This window comes from Scyliorhinus canicula, chromosome 5, assembly GCF_902713615.1.
Source record: "Scyliorhinus canicula chromosome 5, sScyCan1.1, whole genome shotgun sequence".
Taxonomy (NCBI): Eukaryota; Metazoa; Chordata; class Chondrichthyes; order Carcharhiniformes; family Scyliorhinidae; genus Scyliorhinus; species Scyliorhinus canicula.
The window spans coordinates 217,942,534-217,968,319 of record NC_052150.1 but is presented as its reverse complement, the minus strand read 5'-3'; the positions used below and the strand labels follow the sequence as shown (position 1 = coordinate 217,968,319).

Below are 25,786 nucleotides of genomic sequence, written 5' to 3'. Positions count from 1 at the left end.
TTGTCCTGCATTTGCAGAGTTGTGCCATGTCGTTGTTCTTGTTATGCTTGTTGTTGACATTGGTGCCTTTGGTACACTTCTTGTTGTTGCCTCTGTTGTTGTATTCAAAGGGTTTGTTGTGCTCAATTACCCCTCCCCCTGGTACCATGTGTTATGCTTCTTCGTGTAGCATAAGCTGCTTCCTTGATGTATACTCTGAGAAAGGAAGATTCAGATTTGGAGATAGCTTTAACACATTTATTGAACAGTTAACAATTCTCCTACTTGAGTTCGACTCTCCTGCTGATCTTGCTATAGTAACTCAATCTAACTAACCAGTCTGCTCTAATCCATGCAGTGGGTGTGATGCTTCCTGATCTGCCCCTGTCTCTCTGAGTGTCACCTGTGGAAAGAGAAAGAGCATGTGTGCCCTGTCCTTTTATATGGGTAGCTTCCTTGTGGTAGTGTCACCTCTGGATGTGTCTTGACTGCCCATTGGCCGTGTCCTATCTTACTGACCTATTGGTTGAATGTCTGTGTGTCATGATGTCTCTGGTGCTCCCTCTAGTGTTTACTTAGTCTTATTGTATTTGCATTAACCCCATGTGTATTTACAGTGATGCATATCACCACACTCCCCAGCTCCAGCCCTGTTGCAGCTCCAGCTCCTCCTCCAGCCCTGCTCCAGCACTCCACTTCTTTCCACACCTAGACATTCACCCATTTCCCTGTGTTTGCAGCAACTTAGTTTAAAAAGTAAGTTTAACTTTAAAAAAGTTAAAACACGAGCTTTTGGAGCAGTGCTCCGAAAGCTCATTTGAAACAAACCTGTTGGACTTTAACCTGGTGTGTAAGACTTCTCACTGTGCTCACCCCAGTCCAATGCCAGCATCTCCACATCATGGCTGACATTCACCTCAGTTCATACCTTGTACTTCATCCACCTCTCCCGGTGCCAAACTGGTGCCCCATCTATATTTTCCAATACAAACCTAGTCTCATGCACACCCCCAGCACTCCCAATTCCCATTGCATTGATGTCTTTTTTATTCAAACAAAAAAAACAATCAATTAGAACAGCAAAAGCCACTTTTATTTCATGATACAGTAACATCACCAGTGAAACTGGGTGTTATCAAGACAATAAATACATCTAAAAAATACAGCTTCAATTCAGGCACTTTCAAAAAATGAATAGTGGTGTTCATTGCAACCATAAAGGGTTTTACACTCTAAATGACATTGTTAAAAGATGCAGTCAAGTCCCATTGGAACCTGTTAAGGGGAGTAGATTGCAACTACAATCACATGTTGATTCATCAAGCTTCTCATGTAGGGTGAGAATAATCACTGTGTTTTACAGGAAAAACATCCTATATTTAAATTAGTCTGCAATATACCTCAATTTCACACAGGTTAACAGTTTTCAATTTGGAACACCAATTTTTATCTATATTGCACTTAAAATGCATCACCAGTTACTAGGACCAAAGTTACAACCGTAAGCCCATCAAAGCCCTGCTTCAATGGAGAAAAACAAGTCCAGCCGTACCATTGCCAATTCAAAACACTACCCCAATTTGTGCAATTTAAAGTGAACTTGACATTAGAATCAAAATTATTATTAAATAGCAGAATCCCCAATGTGCTGGAGACTAACACTAGAACATTACAGCGCAGTACAGGCCCTTCATGTTGTGAAACCACTCTACGGTCCCTCTACACTATTCCCTTATCGTCTATATGCCTATCCAATGACCATTTCTTTCCAATAAGCGAATAACAATTATACACGGTGGAAAGATGATGGCTCCTCAACCGACTGGGAATTGGAGCAGAAATACAGAGAGCAGAAATACAGGAAGCAAACAGCACCTTTAAAAAAAATTTGGCGTGTAAATTAGTTGGAAATGACAATGCTGAACTGAGCATTGGGCACCTTCAGTGATTTGCACCCGGTAAAAAGTGTGTTTGTCACAAGACAATCTGAATTGTGGCAGGAGCTTATATTTTACAAGCGGGAAATGCAACAAACGAAAAAAAAAGGGAAATGTAATTACGACCAGTCAGTTGGGTGATGTTAATAAGTCAAATCTATGCAGCCAATATCCTCCAAATACATCAAGCTGACAAACAGGTTTGAAGCACTCTACATCTCCCCAATCTGGAACAACGCGATTCTTCGCTACAAAAAGGAATATACCAAAAGGAATATAATGTGCAAATTATGATAGATATCACATTATAAATTCAAGTTTCACTTCTAAAAATGGGCAAATTTGATTTAAAATGTGATTCTGCACTGTCCAACACTAATCAAGTCCTTTTGAGGCAATATTACCACCATTCGTAGGAAGTAAAAGATTAAGTTCTGTCTGAACACTATTCAAGCCTATGTTTTAAATATTTGAACAGTACTTGTACAAGGTGAAAGGAAAAATCCCGATCACCTCAATATATGAGGTACATTGAAAACCTAAAATCTTAAATTCCTTGGACAGATCCAGATTCATTTGTGAAGTACAGCATTCTTAAGTTGCCTGGGCTTCACGATATACTCTTTATACATCGAATAGAGAACTCCTGGAATAGTAAAACACAAGATAGCCAAGATTAGCAATTGAAGCAAAGAACATGTCAACATTTAAGATTATATTAGATACATGTTTGATGGAAAAGGGGCAGGATTGGAGGGACTAATGGAATACACAAATTTATGAATTAGGAGCAAGAGTAGGCCATTTGGCCCCTCAGGGCTACACCGCCATTTGATAAGATCTTGGCTGGTCCGATTGCCCTGTCTATGCCTTATACCTTTTGATTCCCTGGTCAGTCAAGAATCTAACTCGGCCTTAAAAATATTCAGTGACCCTGCCTCCACTGCTCCGGGGAACAAAATTCCACAGACTAACAACCCTCGAGATAAAAACAAGGGAAGCAGTAGCAGCCAAATGAGTGGCTCTGCTGCTCAGTTGAGTGGGGAAAAACGAGTGTTAGGGCTGTAGTGAGAGGGGATTCAATAGTTAGGGGCTCACAGACAGACACTTCTGTGGTCACAAACATGAATCCAGAATGGTATGTTGCTCCCCTGGTGCCATGGTCTGGGATGTCACCGAGCGGCTGCAGGGCATTCTAGAGAGGAAAGGTGAACAGCCAGTAGATACACATTGGTACCAATGACACAGGTGAACTAAGGGATGAGGACCTGCAAGCCAAGTAGAGGAAGTTAGGAGACAAACTAAAATGCAGGACCACAAATGTAGTAATCTCAGGATTACTCCCAGTTCCACGTGCTAGAGTGAGAGTGAGAATATTAAGATTGATGCAGGGTGGCGCAGTTGTTAGCACTGCTGCCTCACAGCGTTGAGGAGCCAGGTTCGATCCCGGTCTGACCCCATGTCCATGTGGAGTTTGCACATCCTCCTAGTGTCTGAGGGTCTCACCCCCACAACCCAAAATGATGTGCAGGGTAGGTGAACTGGCCATGTTAAATTGCCCCTTAATTAAAAAAAAAAGAATTGGGTACTTTAAATTAACAAGGTTAGTTAAGGAAATAATGAGGCCTATCAGAGCTGAAGAAGGGAACTTGTGTGCAGGTGCAGAGGCTGGGAGAAGGGTTTTCAATGAATATTTTGTCGCCGTGTTTACAAAGGAAATGGATGATGCAGATATAGTAGTCCAGGAGGAACACCGAGATATTGGATAAAGAGAGAGGAAATATTCAAAAGATTGAAATCCTTGAAAGCTGATAAGTCGCCTGGGCCAGATGGATTGTTTCCGAGGCTGCTGAAGGAGGTCAGAGAGGAGATAGCAGGTGCTCAGAGGATGATTTTCCAATCCTCACTAGGGGAGGTACCGGAGGACTGGAGAAATGCAAATGTGGTACCATTGTTTAAAAAGGGATCGAAGGAAATGCCAAACAATTATAGGTCAGTGGGCAAATTAGTAGATTCAATCCTGAGAGATAGGATTAATTGTCACACAGAAAGGCATGGACTAGTCAGGGATAGTCAGCATGGATTTGTTAAAGGAAGGTCTTGCCTCACAAAATTTCAGTGACTTCTTTGAGGAAGTGAAAAGAAGGGTTGATGAAGGGGTGCAGTGGATGTGGTGTACATGGATTTTACCCGGGCGTTTGACAAAGTCCCACATGACAGATTGATCAAGAAAATGAAAGCCCATGGGATATAGGGCATTGTGGCAAAATAGATAAAATATTGGTTTAGTAACATGAAACAAAGGGTAATGGTCGATGGCTGCCCTTGCAATTGGAAAGTTGTTTTAAGTGGTGTTCCATAGGGCTCAGTGTTGGGACCCTTACTGTTTGTGTTTATATATTAATGATTTGGAGGTGAACGTGGGGAGCATGATTGGGAAATTTACAGATCACGCAAAGTTTAGTTGAATGGTGGACAGTGTCGAGGATAGCTATAATCTCCAGAACAATATAGATGGATTGGACGATAAAGTGGTAGATGGAATTTAACACAAGTGCGAGATCATGCATTTCGGGAGGTCAAACAGCTATTGGGAGGACGCAATAAATGGGACCATACTAAGCGGAGTAGATTAAGCAAGAGATCTCGCCGTACAAGTTCACAGGTGCCTAGAGGCAGCAGTTCAAGTAGACAAAGTTGTTAAGAAAGCATATGGAATGCCCTCCTTCATTGGCAGAGGTATAGAATATAAAAGTAAGGATATAATGTTTGGAATTGTATAAACATTGGTGAGGCCACAACTGGAGTATTGTGTGCAGTTCTGGTAATTACAGGGAGGACATTGCTCTGGAGAAAGTGCAGAGGAGGTTTACAAGAATGTTGCCAGGGCTGAAAAAGTGTAGCTACAAGGAGAGATTGGATAGGTTGGGGTTATTTTCCTTGGAACAAAGAAGGCTGACGGGTGACTTGAGGTATACAAAATTATGAGGGGGAAGAGACAGGATAAAATTGTTTCTCTTGGTGGAGAATTCTAGGTGGAGAATTCTAGAACCAGGGACACAGATGCAAGGCAAGAGGCAGAAGGTGGAGAGGGGACATGAGGAGCAGCTTTAAAAAAAAACAAATGCAGAGGGTAGTGGGAGTCTGGAATTTGTTGCCCGAGTTGGTGGTGGAGGCAGAGACCCTAAACTCTTAAAAAATACTTGGATCTGTACCTCAAGTACTCCAAGCTACGGGCCATGCAGGATGTTGGGATTAGAAAGCGCACCTCGGATTGGCATGGATAAGACGGGCCAAATGGCCTCCTTTGTGCTGTAACTTTTCTATGATTCTATGATCTACCTTAAATGGAAGATCCCTTATTTTTAAAGATGTATCACCTGGTTCTATTCTCTCTCATAAGGGAGAAATATCCTTTGAGCAATCACCCTGCCAAGTCTCCTCAGAGTCTTGTAGGCTTCAATAAGATCATCCCTCATTCCTCTAAACTCCAATGGGTACAGGCCCAACATGACCTCATAAAATAATGCCTTAATCCACAATACATAAAGGATTAGGATTACTGCTGACATGGGGTTTAACAGCCTGTTTCTAGTGCTGCAGTTTCTACACAATATAGAATTTTTAAAAATTGTAGAATTAATTTTTAAAATTTGGAACTCAAAAAACCATAACACCAAACATTAAATGACAACTACAGTCCCAATTTAAGTCACAGCACAGACCCATTGGAAAATATAGAAATATGCTGAAATAAAGTCAGCATGTGGATCCTCAACTGTATTTAAAAGCAACTGAGTTAGCAGAGCCAAGATGGAGTGGTGCTAGACATGGATATGGGGTGAGCTAGTTGGAACATGCATGAATACTGACTTTCCCCCCCTAACTCGCATAATCTTAACAGTCTAGACTCCGACACAGAGGAATAATAATAATAATCTTTGTCATATATTAACACTGCAATGAAGTTACTGTGAAAACTCACCACATTCCAGCGCCTGTTTGGGTACAGAGGGAGAATTCAGAATGTCCAAATTAGCTAACAATATGTCTTTCGGGTCCTGCAGAAGGAAACTGGAGCATCCAGAGGAAAGCTATGCAGACACTGGGAGAATGTGCAGACTCCGCACAGACAGTGACCCAACCGGGAATCAAACCTGGGACCCGGAGCTGTGAAGCAACAGTGCTAACCACGGTTACCGTGCTTCAGTGCTAATAGAACCAAACCCTAGCTTTGTCATTATGCTGATTTCTGCATAGAACATACAGTGCAGGAGGAGGCCATTCAGCCCTACGAGTCTGCACCGACCCACTTAATCCCTCACATGCACCCTATCCCCGTAACCTAATAACCACATCTAACCTTTTTGGACACCAAGGGCAATTTAGCATGGCCAATCCACCTAACCTGCATGTCTTTGGACTGTGGGAGGAAACTGGAGCACCCGGAGGAAACCCACACAGTCATGGGGTGAACGTGCAAACTCCGCACTGACAGTGACCCAGCGGGGAAATCGAACCTGGGACCCTGACACTGTGAAGTCACAGTGCTATCCACTTGTGCTACCGTGCTGCCCCTACATCTGCAGGACAATCAGAAATTGGAAAGGTTGAGGGAGGGTTACATTTTCCCACACTTGGGTGTTGGATGTGCATGCAGTAAAAGAGTCATGATATCGCCAAAGAGCTTGAACTTATGACATTGCTCATAATATTAATATTTGTCACAAATAGATTTACATTAACATTGCTAGCGATCACACAAATATTGGAAGTCATAGATTACCGATAGTCATGGCTCCCACCACACAACTCTGGGCTGCCACACGCATGTGGATAAGATGCACAGACATTTTACTGTTCCCTCTCGTCTTCAGTCTGTAGAGTCCATAGGCCACTACAGATGCAAACCCTGCAATCCCTGGAACACAAAAGTGAAATGAAATGTTTTGCTGGAGACTGATGAAATGGCCAAATCCTTACTTTAAAAATAATCACGCTAGTTTTGGTGATGCTTTATGTGGTGATATGCATCACTGTAAATACACAAGGGGTTAATGTAAATACACTACAACTAAGTAAACACTAGAGGGAGCACCAGAGACGTCATGACACACAGACATACAGTTAATGAACACAGAATAGGATACGACCAATGGGCAGTCAAAACACCCAGAGGTGACACTACCACAAGGGGGCATTACACAACCCATATACAAGGACAGGGCACACATGCTATCTCTTTCCACAGGCGACACTTAGAGAGTAGGACAGGGGCAGATCAGAAGCATCACACCCACCACGTGGCTTAGAGCAGACTGGTTAGTTAGACTGAGTTACTATAGCAAAATTCAAGAGTCGACCTCAGAGAGAACTGTGCTAATGGTTCAATAAATCACATTGAACTTACTTCACGCCCCGGACAGGCGCCGGAATGTGGCGACTAGGGGCTTTTCACAGTAACTTCATTGAAGCCTACTGGTGACAATATGCTATTTTCATTTTCAAGTCTGGAGTATCTTTGGTCAAAGCTGCATCGAGTTGCAGCCTGTGTTATCCCACAGTACATAACACAACACTTTACACTTTGATACAGCTTACAATTCTGTTGTGTCGGTCCAGCCTGATTAAAGTTCCATTCTGTAAAGCAGTTCCCTTTCAAGACATTGGTGCCTAACTGAGTGGCCACAGAATTTTAGTAGCTGAAGAAAAATATTTATTTACTTGGCCTCTGTTCACAGCATTTACACACATCTCCAAATTTTGCAGGTGACACCAAGCTGGATGGGAGGGTGAGCTGTGCGGAGGATGCAGAGATCCTTCGGTTGAATGAGTGGGCAAATGAATGGCAGATGCAGAATAATTTGGAGAAATGTGAGGTGATCCACTTTGGTAGCAAATACAAGAAGGCAGACTATTATCTGAATGGCCACAAATTAGGAGAGCACTTTGTGCAACGAGACTTGGGTGTCCTCGTACACCAGTCACTGAGGGCAAGCATGCAGGTGCAGCAGACGATAAAGAAGGCAAATGGTATGTTGGTCTTCATAGCGAGTGGATTAGAGTACAGGAGCAGGGATGTCTTGCTGCAATTATACACGGCCTTGGTGAGGCCACACCTGCAATATTGCGTGTAGTTTTGGCCTCCTTATCTGAGGAAGGCTGTTCTAGCTAAAGAGGGAGTGCAGTGAAGGTTTACCGGACTGATTTCTGGGATGGCAGGACTGAAGTATGAAGAGAGATTGAATCGGTTAGGATTAAATTTGCTGGAGTTCAGAAGAATGAGGGGGAAAATCACATAGGAACCTATAAAATTCTAACAGGACTGGACAAGGCAGATGCAGGAAGGATGTTCCCAATGGTGGGTGTGTCCAGAACCAGGGGGTCACAGTCTGAGGATATCTGGTAGATCATTTAGCACAGAGACATTTCTTCACCCAGAGAGCAGGCGGTCTGTTACTACAGGAAGTAGTTGAGGCCACAATATTGCATGTTTTCCAAGAAGCAGTTAGATATAACACTTAGGGTGAAGCTGATCAAAGGATATGGGGAAAGCGGGATTAGGCACGAGTTGGATGATCATAATGAGTGGCAGAGCGGGCTTGAAGGGCCGAATGGCCTCCTCCTGTTCCTATTTTTCTATGTTTCTATACAAACATTGGACCCTTGAGCCTGCTCCACCATTCAATAATATCGTGGCTGACTTTAAAAATTCATTTATGAGATGTGGGTGTCACTGGCTGGTTTCAAGGTCATCATTGGAGACATTTAATTTCATATTTTCTTCGTTGAATTCAAATTTCACCACCTGCCGTGATGGGATTGGAACCCACAGCCCCGAGCACTATCCTGGATTATTAGTCCAGTGATAATATCACTATGTCATGGTGTTCCCCCACTGCCCTCCTAGCTATCCTGCCTACTCCCAAAATCATTTGACTCCCTTATTAATCAAGAGTCTATCTACCTCCACTTTAAAATATCTAAGTGCCTTGCCTCTACCGCTCTTTGGGGAAGGGGGTTCCTCAGACTCACGACCTTCACAGAATTGTTATGGTACAAAGGTGGCCATTTGGCCCATCTGTCTGCACCAGATGTCTAAAGGAGCATCAAGACGGCTTAGTGCCACTCTCCTGTACCCCTGCACAATTCAATATCCATTGCCCTCTCGAATGGCTCGATTGAACCTACCTCCAACGCACTTCCAGGCAGTGCATTCCAGACCCTAATTACTCGATATATGAAAAAGACTTTTATCACATCATAGAATTTACAGTGCAGAGGAGGCCATTCAGCCCATCAAGTCTGCACCGGCCCTTGGAAAGAGCACCCTACCTAAGCCCACACATCCAGCCTATTCCCACACCTCCACGCTATCCCCGTAACCCCTCCTAACCATTTTTGGACTACAAGGGCAATTTAACACAGCCAATCCACCTAGCCTGCACATCTTTGGACTGTGGGAGGAAACCGGAGCACCCGGAGGAAACCCACGCAGAGAACATGACCCAAGCACATTTGCTTCTTTTGCGCATCACTTTTAACCCATGCCCCCTCGTTCTACATTGTTTTACGAGTGGGAACGGTTTCTCCATATCTACCCTGTCCAGCCCATTCACACCTCCACCTATTTCTCCTTAACTCTCTCTTAAATGGGAGAACCCGTATTGTTCAACTGTTCTGATCTCTCCCACAAGGGGAAACATCCTGATTTTTAAAACTTACATTTGGTCAGTCACATGCTACAGAAGGGTCGATGGACAGCAATTGAGAGAATGGGGTTTAGAAGAGGGGTTATGGAAAGCAACTTACCAATAGGGACAAATGGAGACTCTTTGGATTTTCTAAGCAGCTTGGAGGATTGGTCATCTTCTGGGACAAGCGCAGGAAACAGGTTCACATCGCTAGAAGTCATGATGGCTGAAAAATAATTGTTAGAGTCAATCGAACCTAATCAAAGTCAGTTCTGAGAGAGATGCTACCAACAGCAAAGTAATAGCTACAACACACAAAGTTTACCCTCAAGCTAGCAAATAGAATGATCACAGGAAAGGAGATGCATCACCTTTACAGTCAATCACCGTACCACTGAATCTTACACCCAAAGCCCCGACAAGACTCTCCTCCCTTTCAGCCAAGTGCGATAATCGTAATGAGTCTGGTTTCAATTTGATGCATGCTAAAAGCACTCGCACACTATTCCCACAAACCACATGATTTCCGGCTCGTTGCAACTGGTTGGAGATTGCCTCATGCTCTTGCGTTCGATTTACAGGAAAACGTCCCTTATTCTTTACAAGGAAGAGATTCCTGAATTATTCATTGTCAAGTCACAATGACATGACAAAATTTCCAGCTGTTTGTGGACAAAGCAAGTTAGAAAGTGGAGAGTTAACAGTTAAATTTGACAAAATAAGAACCAAGGCGATCACTAAACCCAAAAGCAGAAACGAGTCAAGTTAGATTCTTACTCTGAAAGAAGAAATTAATCGGATTCTCCGAATAGAGAATGAAAGGAGGATCTAAAAATCAGCATAACAAAGCTGATAACAACAAACTTGTGTTTAAAATCATTTTTTCTTGAATGCTTTGTTATTATGATATCCCAAAGCATTTTACAGCAGTGATTGTTTATTGGCTGTAACAGAGGATATGGAACTGTCAATTTGTGCAGAGCAAGATCCCACAAACTCCGTTTTAGTGATGTTGGTGGAGGGATAAATACGGCTATAGAATTGTTCATGAAATCGCTACAAGTAATTGGAAGCTCTTTTTCCCTGACCGGTATCGAACCCGGATCCTCAGCGCCGTGAGGCAGCAGTGCTAACCATTGCCCCACCCCTGACACTTTCGAAATTAAATGTATGGTATGCAGTTTTTAGTGATCCCAGGAGACAGTAACCCGAGGGCTAGAGTCATAGGGCGAAGTGGATTTCGTGTGGGGTGTATTACCACCAACAAAGTCTGCCTTTGAATGCTGCTGGCGTTGAATAATTGCAACATTTCTAAGTCTTATGACACAATTTTAAAACATTTGTTCACAGGGTGTGGACGTCACTGGCTCGACCAGGAATGAGCAGTAAATGCTGGCCGAGGCAACAACGCCCATACCCACAAAATATAAAAGGATTTACACCATTGGATTAAAAATTGCAAAAACGCTCTCCATTATTTGAGAAGGAAAGAACTCAATAACCGCAGCGCTGTCAGTTTAACAACAGTGCTGGGGAAGTTACTGGAATCAGAGAGTGACTAAGCAATTGGACAGGAATCAACTGGTCAAAGTGTAAACAAAAAGGATTGTTATGGGCAAGCCACATCTCACTAATCCAGTCAAATTTATTTGCATAGTGGATAAAGTCTCAGTCTCAATCAAAGAATTTTGATAAGGGTCTGGTGATTTGGTAACCTGTAGTGTCAGGTAGCACATGCATGAAAAAAGAACAAAGAAAAGTACAGCACAGGAACAGGCCCTTCGGCCCTCCAAGCCTGTGCCGACAATGCTGCCCGACTAAACTACAATCTTCTACACTTCCTGGGTCCGTATCCCTCTATTCCCATCCTATTCATGTATTTGGCAAGATGCCCCTTAAATGTCACTATCGTCCCTGCTTCCACCACCTCCTCCGTAGCAAGTTCCAGGCACCCACTACCCTCGGTGTAAAAAAACTTGCCTCGTACATCTACTCATATACCTTGCCCCTCGCACCTTAAACCTATGCCCCTTAGTAATTGACCCCTGTACCCTGGGGAAAAGCTTCGGACTATCCACTCTGTCTATGCTCCTCATAATTCTGTAGACCTCTATCAGGTCGGCCCTCAACCTCCGTCGTTCCAGTGAGAACAAACAGAGTTTATTCAACCGCTCCTCATAGCTAATGCCCTCCATACCAGGCAACATCCTGGTAAATCTCTTCTGCACCCTCTCAAAAGCCTCCACATCCTTCTGGGAGTGTGGTGACCAGAATTGAACACTATACTCCAAGTGTGGCCTAACTAAGGTTCTATACAGCTGCAACATGATTTGCCAATTTTTATACTCAATGCCCCGGCCAATGAAGGCAGGCATGCCATATGCCTTCTTGACTACCTTCTCCACCTGTGTTGCTCCTTTCAGTGACCTGTGGACCTGTACACCTAGATCTCTCTGACTTACAATGCTCTTCGAGGGTTCTACCATTCACTGTATATTCCCTACCTGCATTTGTCCGGATTAAACTCCATCTGCCATCTCTCCGCCCAAGTCTCAAAACGATCTCATGGTTAAGATGCAAGAGATAGACTTCCGGTTGCGGTGATGCGGAGCTAAGCCGCACGTTCGGAGGCTCCCGCTATTTTTGGACTTTTGGGCTCTTTTGAGGGCCTGTAACGGCGTTGGTCAGACTTTTCCCGGTGTGGGAAGACATCAGCTGTGCCCCTCTGCCGGTGGATGGACTGGACCAGGAACGGGGCGGTCAAAAAATCGGCTCTGGAGCAGAGAAAGGTGCGAGGGAGGAAGACCAAGATGGCGGCGGGCGGGGAACCGGCAGCGTGGCAGCAGCAGGACCTGCTCCATTGCTGCTGGAACCGCTAAAGGCCTCACTTGACAAGCTCACAGCGACTCAGATGGCCCAAGGGGCAGAGATGAAATGAAATGAAAATCGCTTGTCACGAGTAGGCTTCAAGTGAAGTTACTGTGAAAAGCCCCTAGTCGCCACATTCCGGCACCTGTTCGGGGAGGCTGCTATGGGAATCGAACCGTGCTGCTGGCCGGCTTGGTCTGCTTTCAAAGCCAGCGATTTAGCCCTGTGCTAAACAGATCCGCGAGGTCCGGCAAAACGCCTCAGAGAATGAGGACGAAATCCTAGGCCTGGCAGGGAAGGTGGAGTCGCACGAGGCGCTCCACAAGAAATGGCAGGCGAGGCTGGAGGAAATGGAGAACCACTCGCGGCGGAAGAATTTGCGGATCCTGGGCCTCCCGGAGGGGCTGGAGGGATTGGACTTGGGGGCCTACGTGGTCATGATGCTGAACTCGCTATTGGGAGCGGGGTCCTTCCAAGGGCCCTTGGAGCTGGAGGGGGCCCATCAAGTGTTGCTGAGAAAGCCCAAGCCGAACGAGCCGCCAAGGGCGGTGCTGGTGCGGTTTCACCAGTTCGTCGACCGAGAATGTGTGCTGAGGTGGGCCAAGAAGGAGAGGAGCAGCAGGTGGGATGATGCAGAGGTCCAGGTGGGAGGGGTGGATCCTTGGAGGTTTATGAGGCCGGGGGCCAGGAAGTTTTCGTTCTTCTCCCACACCCACAAGGCTTACTCCCGGATTGACTTTTTTGTCTTCAGCAGGGCGTTGATTCAGAGGGTGGTAGGCGCAGAATATTCGGCGATAGCCATCTCAGATCACGCCCCGCATTGGGTGGATCTGGAGCTGGGGGAGGGGAGGGACCAATGCCCGATGTGGAGGTTGGGCTGCTGTCGGATGAGGAGGTATGCGGGCAGGTCCGGAGGTGCATAGAGGGGTATTTGGAAACTAATGATAATGGGGCGGTGCAGGTGGGGGTGGTCTGGGAGGCGCTGAAGGCGGTGATTAGAGGGGAGCTGATTTCCATTGGGGCACATAGGGAGAGGGGCGAGAAAAGGGAGGGGGAGAGGTTGGTGGAAGAGATGGTGAGGGTGGACAGGAGGTACACGGAGGTCCCGGAAGAAGGGCTATTGAGGGAGCGTCATAGTCTCCAGGCGGAGTTTGATATATTGACCACCAGGAAAGCGGAGGCGCAGTGGAGGAGGGCGCAAGGGGCGGTATACGAATACGGGGCGAAGGCGAGTCGGATGCTGGCGCACCAGCTCCGGAAGCGGGAGGTGGCTAGGGAGATAGGGGGAGTTAGGGATGGAGGAGGGAGTCTGGTGCGGAGTGCAAGGGGCATTAACGGAGTGTTTAGGACCTTCTATGAGGTGTTATATCGGTCAGTGCCCCCTGGAGAGGGGGGAGGAATTGACCGCTTTTTGGGCAAGCTGGAGTTCCCAAGAGTCGGGGAGGAGCAGGTGGAGGGTCTGGGGGGCGCCAGTTGAGCTGGTCAATGCGATCGGGAGCATGCAGTCAGGGAAGGCACCGGGGCCCAATGGGTTCCCGGTGGAATTTTATAAGTAGTTTTCAGACCTGCTGGGCCTGCTGCTACTGAGGACCTCGAATGAGACAAGGGAGGGGGGGGGGGGGGGCTTTTGCCCCAGACGATGTCCAGGACGTTAATTTAATTGATTCTGAAGCGAGATAAGGACCCCCTTCAGTGTGGATCATATAGGCCAATTTTGCTCCTCAATGTGGATGCGAAACTACTGGCCAAGATATTGGCCAGGAGGGTGGAGGATGTGGTGCCACAGGTTATTCACGAGGATCAAACAGGTTTTGTGAAGGGGAGGCAGTTGAACGTTAATGTGCGGCGGCTTCTCAATGTCATAATGATGCCGGCGGTGGACGGGGAGGCGGAGATAGTGGCGTCGATGGATGCGGAGGCCTTTGACAGGGTGGAGTGGAGATACGTTTGGGAGGTTTTGAAGAGGTTCAGGTTTGGTGAGGGATTTATTAGGTGGGTGAGGCTGTTGTATGATGCCCCGGTGGCAAGTGTGGTGATGAATGGGAGGTCGGAGAACTTTCGGTTGTACTGGGGGAACGAGGCAGGGGTGCCCCCGTCTCCCCTGCTGTTTGCGTTGGCGATCGAACCCCTGGCCATGGCGCTGAGGGAATTGAGGAACTGGAGGGGGATAGTGCGGGGGGGGGGGGGGGGGGGGGGGGGGGGGCGCATCGGTTGCCGCTGTATGTGGACGATCTATTGTTGTACGTTGCAGATCCGGCGAGGGGGGTGCCGGAGGTGATGAGGATTCTTGGGGAGTTCGGGGACTTCTCTGGGTATAAGCTCAACGTGGGGAAGAGTGAGCTGTTCGTGGTGCATTTGGGGGACAAGGAGAGAGAGATAGGGGAGCTTCCACTAAAAAGGGCAGAGAGGAGCTTCAGATACCTGGGGGTCCAGATAGCCAGGAGCTGGGGGGCCCTGCATTGGCTGAACTTTACGAAGCTGGTGGAGCAGGAGTTTAGGAGGTGGGATGTGTTGCCACTCTCCCTAGTGGGCAGGGTCCAGTCGGTCAAAATGACGGTGCTCCTGAGGTTTCTGTTCCTCTTCCAGTGTCTACCCATCATGATCCCGAAGGCTTTTTCATGGGGGTCAGTAGGAGTATTTACGGGGTTTATGTGGGCACAGAAGACCCCGAGGGTGAGGAGGGTATTACTTGGAGCGGGGCAGGGAAATGGGCGGGTTGGCGCTGCCCAACCTGTGGGTACTACTGGGCTGCGAACGTGGCAATGATACGTAGGTGGTGATGGAGGGGGCGGCATGGAAGAGGTTGGAGGCAGCGTCCTGTGTGGGCACGAGCTATAGCGGCGCTGGTGACGGCACCGCTCCCCCCAGCTAGTATTCTAAGGTCCGATAGTGGGTGGCTACCCTCAAAATCTGGGGGCAGTGGAGGCTGTTATAGGGGGAGGTGAAGGCTTCAGTTTGGTCCCCGATACGGGGGGAACCACCGGTTTTGTACCAGGGAGGATGGACGGAGGGTTTTTGAGCTGGCACAGGGCAGGTATCAGGCGGATGGGGGACCTCTTTCTCAATGGGAAGTTTGTGACCTTAGAGGAGTTGGAGGGGAGGTGGGGTCTCCCCCCAGGGAATACCTTCAGGTATATGCAGATTAGGGAGTTTGTTAGGCGGTAGGTGGTGGAGCTTCCACTGTTGCTGCCAAGGGGGGTTCAGGACAGGATGCTCTTGGGAACATGGGTCAGTGAGGGGAGGATCTCGGCAATCTACTAAGTGATGCAGGAGGGCGAGGAGGCCTCAGTGGAAGAGCTGAAAGCGAAGTGGAAGGAGGAGCTGGGAGAGGAGATCGATGAGGGGACATGGGCGGATGCTTTGGGGAGGGTGAATTCCTCCTCCTCTTGCGCATGGCTTAGTTTAATCCAACTAAAAGGTGCTGCACAGGGCACATATGACTGGGACAAGGCTGAGCCGGTTCTTTGGGGGAAGAGGAGAGGTGTGGCAGGTGTTCGGGGAGCCCAGCAAACCACACACAGACGTTCTGGGCGTGTCCTGCATTGGCAGGGTGTTGCTGGGACCTTGTCAAGGGTGGTTGCCTCCAGGGTGGAGCCGGGCTGGGGGATCGCAATATTCAGGGTAGCATCGGAGCCGGGAGTGCAAGAGGCGAAAGAGGCCGGTATTCTGGCCTTTGCGTCCCTGGTAGCCCGGCGCAGGATCCTTTTCCAGTGGAGGGATGCGAATCCCCCGAGCGCGGAATCCTGGATCAACGAAATGGCTGGGTTCATTAAACTGAAGAGGGTCAAGTTTGCACTAAGGGGGTCGGTGCAAGGGTTCTTCCGGCGGTGGCAGCCGTTTCTAGACTTCCTGGCGGAGCATTAGGGGGTTATACACACTGATAACTTAGATGAAGGGATAAAGAGCTAGAGATGCAAGTTTCTAGGTGACACCATGTTAGGGGTGGGAGGGGCAGCAAGTTCCAAAAGGGTGGCAAAGGTTTGATTGTTCAATGTGGGGTTGGCCAGTGTTGATTAAAGGTGAACTGAGTCAGAGAGATTAGGAGCTAGGGGAGAGCTGTGATAGTTTCCAAGTGCACAGATTACCAAATATTAGTGCGCTAGTACAAAATATTTTTATTCATTTAAGGGATGTGGGCATTGCTGGCTAGGCCACCATTTATTGCCCAAACCTAGTTGCCCTTAAGGTGGTGGTGCAGGTACATCCACTGAGCTATTAGTGCAGACTTCCAAGAGTTTGACCCAAGTCTGGATAGTGAGGGGGGGGGGGGGGGGGGGGGGGGGGGGGAGCTTCCAGGTGGTGGTGTGTGTTCCCTTGTCCTTCCAGATGGCAGTGATCGTGGGTTTTTAGAGGGTGCTGTCTGAAGAAATTTGGTGAGTTCCTGCAGTGCATCTTGTAGATGGCACACACGGCCACCACTGAGAGCCGGCGATGGAGGGAGGGTATGTTTGTGGAAAGGCTATCAATCAAGCGGCCAGCTTTGTCCTGGATAGTGTTGAGCTTCTCATGTTGTTGGAGCTGCACTCATCCAGGGAAATATTCCATTACACGCCTGACTTGTGCCTTGTAGATGGTGGATAGGCTTTGGTGAGTCAGGAGGCCAGTTACTCGTCACAGGATTCCTAACCTCCGACTTGTTCTCATAACCACGGTAACCAAGGGGCTGTTTAGCACAGGGCTCAAATCGCTGGCTTTGAAAGCAGACCAGCAGCACGGTTCGATTCCCGTAACAGCCTCCCCGAATAGGCGCCGGAATGTGGCGACTAGGGGCTTTTCACAGTAACTTCATTTGAAGCCTACTCGTGACAATAAGCGATTTTCATTTCATTTCATATGGCTAGTCCAGTTCCGTTTTCTAGTCAATGGTAACTCTCAGGATGTTGGTTGTGGGGGATTCAGCGATGATAATGCTATTGAATGTCATGGGACGATAGTTAGAGCCTCTTGTTGGAGATGGTCCTTGCCTGGCACTTAATTGGCAAGTAACATTTGTGCCACACATCAGCCAAAGCTTGGATACTGTCCAGGATTTGGGAGTTTGGACATGGACTGTTTCAATATCAAAGGATTCATGAATGGGATCGCTTAATCTTTGTCACAAGTAGACTTACATTAACACTGCAATGAAGTTACTGTGAAAATCCCCTAGTCGCCCCATTCCGGCACCTGTTCGGGTACACAGAGGGAGAATTCTGAATGTCCAATTCACCTAACACCGGAGAAAACCCACACAGACACGGGGAGAACATGCAGACTCCACACGGGCAGTGACCCAAGCCGGGAATCAAACTGGGATCCTGGCGCTGTGAAGCAACAGAGCTAACCATTGTGCTAGTTCTATCACATGCTGCTTTTCCGATTTGGCACAAGTAGTCCTGTGTTGCAGCTTCACAAGTTGATACCTCATTTTTAGGTAAGCATTTTGTTGCTACTGGCATGCTCTCCTGCACTCTTCATTGAACCACGGTTGATCCCCTGGCTTTATGGTAATGGTAGAGCAGGGGATTTGCCAGGCCATGAGGTTGAATACAATTCTGCTGATGGCCCATAGCCAGTCTTGAGATGCGAGATCTGTTCGAAATCTATCCCATTTAACATGGTGGTAGTGCCTCCCAATATGGGAGGGTATCCTCAATGTGAAGCTAGCCACTCCCAACTTTTGCATCAGGAAGGAAGACTTTGCAGGGTCATCAGCAGTGGGTTTACTGTTGTGGTTCCCGGTGCCTCGGTGGTTCGTCTGGTTCCCCTTTTGTTTTCTTAGTGGTGGCTTGTTAGGCCATTTCAGAGGATATTTAAGAGTTAACCATGTAGTGCATATTGAGTCACATGTAGGCCAGACCAGGCAAGGACGGCAGATTTCCTTTACTAAATAACATTAGTGAACCAGATGGGTTTTTACAACAATCGACAATGTTCATCAACCTTTTATTCCAGACTTCTATTGAATTCAAATTTGACCATCTGCCATGGTGGGATTCGAACCTGGGACCGCAGGACATTAACCGGAGTCTCTGGATTACTATTCATGTATTTGTCAAGATGCTCCTTAAATGCCACTATCGTCCCTGCTTCCACCACCTCCTCTGGCAGCAAGTTCCAGGCACCCACTACCCTGTGTAAAATTTTAAAAAACCTTACCTTGTACATCTCCTCTAAACCAAGAGTCCAAGGCAGGACAGAGCAGTGCTCGTGTTAGCTCTGAACAGAGCTCCAGGGTCTCTGGTTAACAGCTTACAAAAGAAGAAACTTAATTCCAAATTAAATGACTAAACCTGTTGTATCTAACCTATGATACCACATTAAAAGCACACCAAAAGCCCATGAGACTGTCAGCATTCTGGAGTAGCATCTGCCAGGAGAATCCAGTGCTGAGTAAAACAAGTATTTTGTTGCTATTGCCCTTCACGATAACCTATATACACAAGGTTCTCATAAAGATGAAGACAGCACAAAGGAACTGTCTGAAGTCTGCACCTGATTTGCGAATTGCCCTTTCCTCGTGAAGTGAGAATGCGAGGACCAAGCAGGCTCCCTATTTGCATTAAAGGTAAGTGAACATTGTGTGGGTCATGAAGGTCGGCTGGCGTTGGTCACAAAGGTCGGCAAAAGTGGGATCTGGGATACAAAGTTTGAAAAACATTGCACTAACCACCATCTAATCATACAGCAACATCACAGAATCATAATGGCTTTGTGCCTACACCTGCTCTTCAAACCAGCATCATGACATTGTGCCATTCCCTTGCCTTTTTCCTGTACCCTTGCACATTGAACAAACAAACAATCTAATGTCCTTTTGAATGCCTTAATTAAACCTGCCTCCACCACATTTCCAGGCAGTGCATTCCAGACCCCAACCACTTGGCTGTGTTTTTTCCACATTGGATTCTTCACCCCGCCACATTTTTGCTTCACCCCACCGGCGGGATGCTCCATTACGCCGGCTAATCAATGGGGTTTCCCATTGTGGGGCAGCCCCACGCCATCGGGAAACTCCTGGGCTGCCGGCAAAACAGAGCATCCCGCCAGCCCCTTATTTGCTTCTTTGCATTTTAAATCTGTGCCCCATCGGTCACGATCCTTTCACGAGTGGGAATGGCTTCTCCCCATCTACTCTGTCCAGTATCCTACGGTTTAACAGCACATGTCCTTCCCCAAAGTTGGACCGACACTCAAGAGATTTGAATAACTGACTGCTTTATTGACAGTAAGTGACCATATAGAGGTAGAGAATTTCACCATGGCCCAATCTTTCTTGAAGAGAATAAAAAGAAACGCTGTTTAGCACACTGGGCTAAATCACTGGCTTTGAAAGCAGACCAAGGCAGGCCAGCAGCACCGTTCAATTCCCGTAAAAGCCTCCCCGAATAGGCGCCGGAATGTGGCGACTAGGGGCTTTTGACAGTAACTTCATTTGAAGCCTACTTGTGACAATAAGCGATTTTCATTTCATTTCAATATCCCCAATAGTCGCATTTAACCTTTCCGAGGCTGCCTGCTGATTCTGACTGGCTCTCAACTCAAAATGAACAGCGTATCCCTCAAGGCCAGGTTTCCTCCCCCACACCTGGCTGTCTGACAGGCCCCATATGCCCTGTCCTTTTTGCCATGTTTCCAGCAACATCATGCTTGTTCCTGTCCTCCCGTGGTGCAGCACGGTAGCACAGTGGTTAGCACAGTTGCTTCACAGCTCCAGGTTCGATTCCCGGCTTGGGTGACTGTCTGTGCAGAGTCTTCACATCCTCCCCATGTCTGCGTGGGTTTCCTCCAGGTGCTCCGGTTTCCTCCCACAGTCCAAAGATGTGCAGGTCAGGTGGATTGGCCATGCTGTGTCCAAAAGGTTAGGTGGGGTTACAGGGATAGGGTGGAGGTGTGGGCTTAAGTGGGGTGCTCTTTCCAAGAACAGGTACAGACTCGATGGGCTGAATGGCCTCCTTCTGCACTGTAAAGTCTGTGATTCTCTGGATTTACTAGAATACCCATCAGTGAAACACGCAGCATCTGCTCTACTTTTTCAATTGCAAATTCCAAAATGAATCAGGAACCACTGGGGCTGAATGAAATGAAAATCGCTTATTGCCACGAGTAGGCTTCAATGAAGTTACTGTGAAAAGCCCCTAGTCGCCACATTCCAGCGCCTGTCTGGGGAGGCTGGTACGGGAATCGAACCGTGCTGCTGGCTTGCTTTAAAAGCCAGCGATTTAGCCTGGTGAGCTAAATCAGCCCCAGTGACCTATTCTTATTCTGTTTGAAACTGGCCGCGAGTCACTCGTAGATCCTCTCGCTTTTCAAAGACATCTACAAAACCCGGCAGCTTCTTAGAGCATCATTTCTTTCCAAATCTTTTAAGAGAGCCATTAAAAGTCCCAAAATATCACAGACGGCTTAAATTAAAACTTCAACCTCATTCAGGGACTATACTTTAATCATTTGCCATTTTATTGGTGGCAGTCACCATCTCAAACCACATCTCTAGCCGATAAACAAGACGCTGATGTGCTTGTGCAGGAAGAATGGTACTGGGGGGAAAAGATTGAGTGGTTGGCAGAACAGGCAGAATGTTCTGCTTGTGGATAGGTCAAAGTGCCTTTGGTTTGAAGTTTACAATCTCAATTCTGACCACTCTAATACAGGCAGTTCAGGCTCTGTATCTGAACACAGCAATTGTGTCAGTCGTGGCTCAGTTGCAGGTTCAAATCCCACTCCACGATTTGAGTACACAGGCAAAGGAAAAAAAAAATGAAGGGTGACATTTCAGTGCAGTACTGAGAGAGAGTGCTGCATTATCCAAAGTGCCATCTTTCGGAAAAGCAGCCAAATCAAGGCCCAATTTGCCTCCCTGGGTAGGTATAAAAGATTTCAAGGGCATGATTTTCTCCCTGGTGTGCTGGCCAATATTTGTCACTCAATCAACGTTACAAAAAAAAACAGATTATCTGGTCGTTGTCACATCGCTGTCAATGGGAGCTTGCTGTGCACAGATTAGCTGCCATGCTTTCTACAAAATAGTGACCACACTTCAGAAAAGAACAACATTGGCAGGAAAGCACAAGAGGTTACAAATCAGAAAACACACGATGCAAACAAAATCTTTTTTCTAATAAGCCAGAAAACCGGCAAGCAAAGGCTTTCAAAGCTAAAGGACATAAAATACTACAAAGAAAGATATATACTGGCATGCACTGGCAGGGGGTGAAGGTGGGAGCACAGTTCCCTGTTCTTCCATGAAATAGTGCCACTGTTTCTGTTACATCACCCAAGGTGCATCTCATCTTAAACTTTGGCACCATTGACAATCCAGTTACTTTGGCACCATTGACAATCCAGTTACTTTGGCACCATTGACAATCCAGTTACTTTGGCACCATTGACAATCCAGTTCTTCTTGTTCCAGCCCAGACAAAGTATCCAAATCTCAAGTGGAATGACTCAAAGCAAATCCACAGAACGACGGCTCACACACAACCAGGCTCTCACACAACCAGACTACCAACCAATCAAAAACAGCAGCGTACCAAAAGCCTAAATAAGGTAGCTTTCACAGCCGTGCCATCTCACTGCCACCTGCCCCACAGCCCTGCCATCCACCTGCACCCCTTTACCCACCCTCCCCCACAGCCCTGCCATCCCCTCACCCATCCTCCCCCACAGCCTTCCCATCACACTGCCCCCTCCCCACAGTCCTGCCATCCACCTCACCCACCCTCCCCCACAGCCCTGCCATCCATCTGCACCCCCTCACCCACCCTCCCCCACAGCCCTGCCATCCCACTGCCCCCCTCCCCCACAGTCCCGTCATCCCACTGCCCCCCTCCCCCACAGTCCCGTCATCCCACTGCCCCCCTCCCCCACAGCCCCGTCATCCCACTGCCCCCTCCCCCACAGCCCCGTCATCCCACTGCCCCCCTCCCCCACAGCCCCGTCATCCCACTGCCCCCCCTCCCCCCACAGCCCCGTCATCCCACTGCCCCCCTCCCCCACAGCCCCGTCATCCCACTGCCCCCCTCCCCACAGCCCCGTCATCCCACTGCCCCCCTCCCCCACAGCCCCGTCATCCCACTGCCCCCCTCCCCCACAGCCCCGTCATCCCACTGCCCCCCTCCCCCACAGCCCCGTCATCCCACTGCCCCCCTCCCCCACAGCCCCGTCATCCCACTGCCCCCCTCCCCCACAGCCCCCCTCCCCACAGCCCGTCCTCCCACTGCCCCCCTCCCCCACAGCCCCGTCATCCCACTGCCCCCCTCCCCCACAGCCCCGTCATCCCACTGCCCCCCTCCCCAAAGCCCCGTCATCCCACTGCCCCCCTCCCCCACAGCCCCGTCATCCCACTGCCCCCCCTCCCCACAGCCCCGCCATCCCACTGCCCCCCTCCCCACAGCCCCGTCATCCCACTGCCCCCCTCCCCCACAGCCCCGCCATCCCACTGCCCCCCCCCCCCCACAGCCCGTCATCCCACTGCCCCCCTCCCCCACAGCCCCGTCATCCCACTGCCCCCCCCCCCACAGCCCCGTCATCCCACTGCCCCCCTCCCCCACAGCCCCGTCATCCCACTGCCCCCCTCCCCCACAGCCCCGTCATCCCACTGCCCCCCTCCCCCAACAGCCCCGTCATCCACAGCCCCGTCATCCCACGGCCCCCCTCCCCCACAGCCCCGTCATCCACCCTGCCCCCCCCCCCCACAGCCCCGTCATCCCACTGCCCCCCTCCCCCACAGCCCCGTCATCCCACCGCCCCCTCCCCCACAGGCCCCGTCATCCCACTGCCCCCCCCCCCCAAGCCCCGTCATCCCACTGCCCCCCTCCCCCACTGCCCCGTCATCCCACTGCCCCGTCATCCCACTGCCCCCGTCTCCCCCACAGCCCCCGTCTCCCCCACAGCCCCCGTCTCCCCCACAGCCCCCGTCTCCCCCACAGCCCCCGTCTCCCCCACAGCCCCCGTCTCCTCCACAGCCCCCGTCTCCCCCACAGCCCCCGTCTCCCCCACAGCCCCCGTCTCCCCCACAGCCCCCGTCTCCCCCACAGCCCCCGTCTCCCCCACAGCCCCCGTCTCCCCCACAGCCCCCGTCTCCCCCACAGCCCCCCTCTCCCCCACAGCCCCCGTCTCCCCCACAGCCCCCGTCTCCCCCACAGCCCCCGTCTCCCCCACAGCCCCCGTCTCCCCCACAGGCCCCGTCTCCCCCACAGGCCCCGTCTCCCCCACAGGCCCCGTCTCCCCCACAGGCCCCGTCTCCCCCACAGGCCCCGTCTCCCCCACAGGCCCCGTCTCCCCCACAGCCCTGCCATCCACTTGCTCCCCTCCCCCACAGCCCTCCCATCCCACTGCCCACCTCCCCCACAGCCCTCCCATCCCACTGCCCCCCAACCCATCCCACTGCCCCCCCCAACCCATCCCACTGCCCCCCCCACCCCACTGCCCACCCCCCAACCCCACTGCCCACCCCCCAACCCCACTGCCCCCCCAACCCTCCCATCCCACTGCCCCCCCAACCCTCCCATCCCACTGCCCCCCCCAAAACTCCCATCCCACTGCCCCCCCCAACCCTCCCATCCCACTGCCCCCCCATCCCACTGCCCCCCCAACCCACTGCCCACCCCCCAACCCCACTGCCCCCCCAACCCTCCCATCCCACTGCCCCCCCAACCCTCCCATCCCACTGCCCCCCAACCCTCCCATCCCACTGCCCCCCCAAACCCACTGCCCCCCCCAACCCACTGCCCCCCCCAACCCACTGCCCCCCCCAACCCACTGCCCCCCCCAACCCACTGCCCCCCCCAACCCAACCCTCCCATCCCACTTCCCCACAGCCCTGACATCCCCTCCACACCCTCCCCCCCGCTCATCCACTCCCCCCATTCCAGAGTGCCCCTTCATTTACTCTGCCGGGGCTGCTCCCCGGGGCTGGGTGGAATAAAGCGGAGTCAATGTTAACAAGACCGCTGACAGCAACACCCCGCCTCACCTGATTGCTGAGTGTTGACCGGACAGAGACAAACCGTAAACCCCGCTGCACTCCAGCACCGACTGAGTGGCCCCAACCCCTCGCTCGCCGGTAAATGTCAACCGCGGGGGGCGGGGCCGGAACTGACACCACCGTGCGGGGGTGCGGCAGGAAACTAACGTCAGCGGACCGTGCGTCAGAGGGCGTGGGACGTGACGTCATTCACTTCGCAGCACGTGACTCCCTTCATTAATATATTCCCAAATAAATCTGTAATTTACACATATTTATAAATCCTAAATCACAGATTCAGGGATCCTCTAATCGGGCTTTATATTCAGTTCACTGCTAAGATTATTCTGAACCATTGCGGAGTGACTCTTGCCTGTTGCTATGGTAAAGGAAGCCCCGCCCCCTCCCCACCCTCCGCCGCAGGCAGTTTTCACCGTTTTTGAAAACCAAACAATCAAATAAACGAGCGTCAGAATATTTCAGTCGATGGCGCAATTAGAGAGCGGGAAATTTTAAAAATAATAATAACGGCACCCTCACCCGAGGAAATTGAGGGTTTTCATTCATAGAGTGGACGGAACGCAACGTCACGGAACTTTGGTGTGATTGACGCGGAGGACGAGCCAATGGGCAGGCGGGACTGGCGGTGACGCGGGGGCGTGTCTGTGACGCGGGGGGCGGTCCGTGACTGGGCCGGGAAGGAAGTGTGAATGAATGGGGATTTTTACAATTGGGAAATCCATTGCCACACACTCACTCACACACCCCTGTTGCTCAACATTGACAGGGAGCTTTCGGGAAGTGGCTGCGCCCAACTTTGGAGAGAAATTTAACACATTTAAAAGATATACCTTTTTCAAAAATGTTTTTATTGGTTTTCACCTTTTATGTTACACATTTCAGTTCATAGGTTAAATTGCAAAACGGAGGGAAAACAACCAAGTAAAAATAAAAAACCCAAGGAGCGAAAAGGAAAGCAGAAACAAACAAAGATTACAATATATATTTACACGTACTTGTCTCACCATTTGGCCGCTCTGCCTCAGCTGTACTCCCCAGTGTAATAATATAATCTTTATTGTCACAAGTAGGCTTACATTAACATTGCAATGAAGTTACTGTGAAAAGCCCCGAGTCACCACATCCCGGCGCCTGTTCGGGCACTGATGTGACCATCAATTCACTCGGAACACGATTGGAAGTAAACTGTGGTTTTAATAGTCTTACAACTGAGCCTGCCTGTGACCAGAAGAACTGAGAGCAGGCTCACGGCTGCAGGACTTTATACTTCCGGTAATGGGAGGGGCCATGGTCAGAGCCATGGGCGGAGCCAAGGGTGGAGCCCTGTACAAGCTCCT

The 25,786-nt window shown here is 49.6% G+C and overlaps 1 protein-coding gene across 3 annotated transcripts; it reads right to left on the bottom strand.

The window, feature by feature from the left end:
* Positions 1-1,050: 1,050 nt before the first annotated feature.
* Positions 1,051-24,991, bottom strand: LOC119966582 (HIG1 domain family member 1A, mitochondrial-like). 3 transcript variants are annotated; one of them, XM_038798518.1, is made up of 4 exons: positions 24,969-24,991; positions 9,729-9,836; positions 6,703-6,837; positions 1,051-2,562 (listed from the first exon to the last, which is right to left on the bottom strand). In XM_038798518.1, the coding sequence occupies exons 2-4, from the start codon at positions 9,829-9,831 to the stop codon at positions 2,489-2,491; spliced, it is 312 nt and encodes a 103-aa protein (XP_038654446.1). In that variant the 5' UTR covers positions 9,832-9,836; positions 24,969-24,991; the 3' UTR covers positions 1,051-2,488. The 3 variants fall into 3 exon arrangements, with proteins under 3 accessions (XP_038654446.1, XP_038654444.1, XP_038654445.1); XM_038798516.1 differs by lacking the exon at positions 24,969-24,991 and adding an exon at positions 24,438-24,593; XM_038798517.1 differs by lacking the exon at positions 24,969-24,991 and adding an exon at positions 9,982-10,193.
* Between the last annotated feature and the right edge of the window lie 795 nt (positions 24,992-25,786).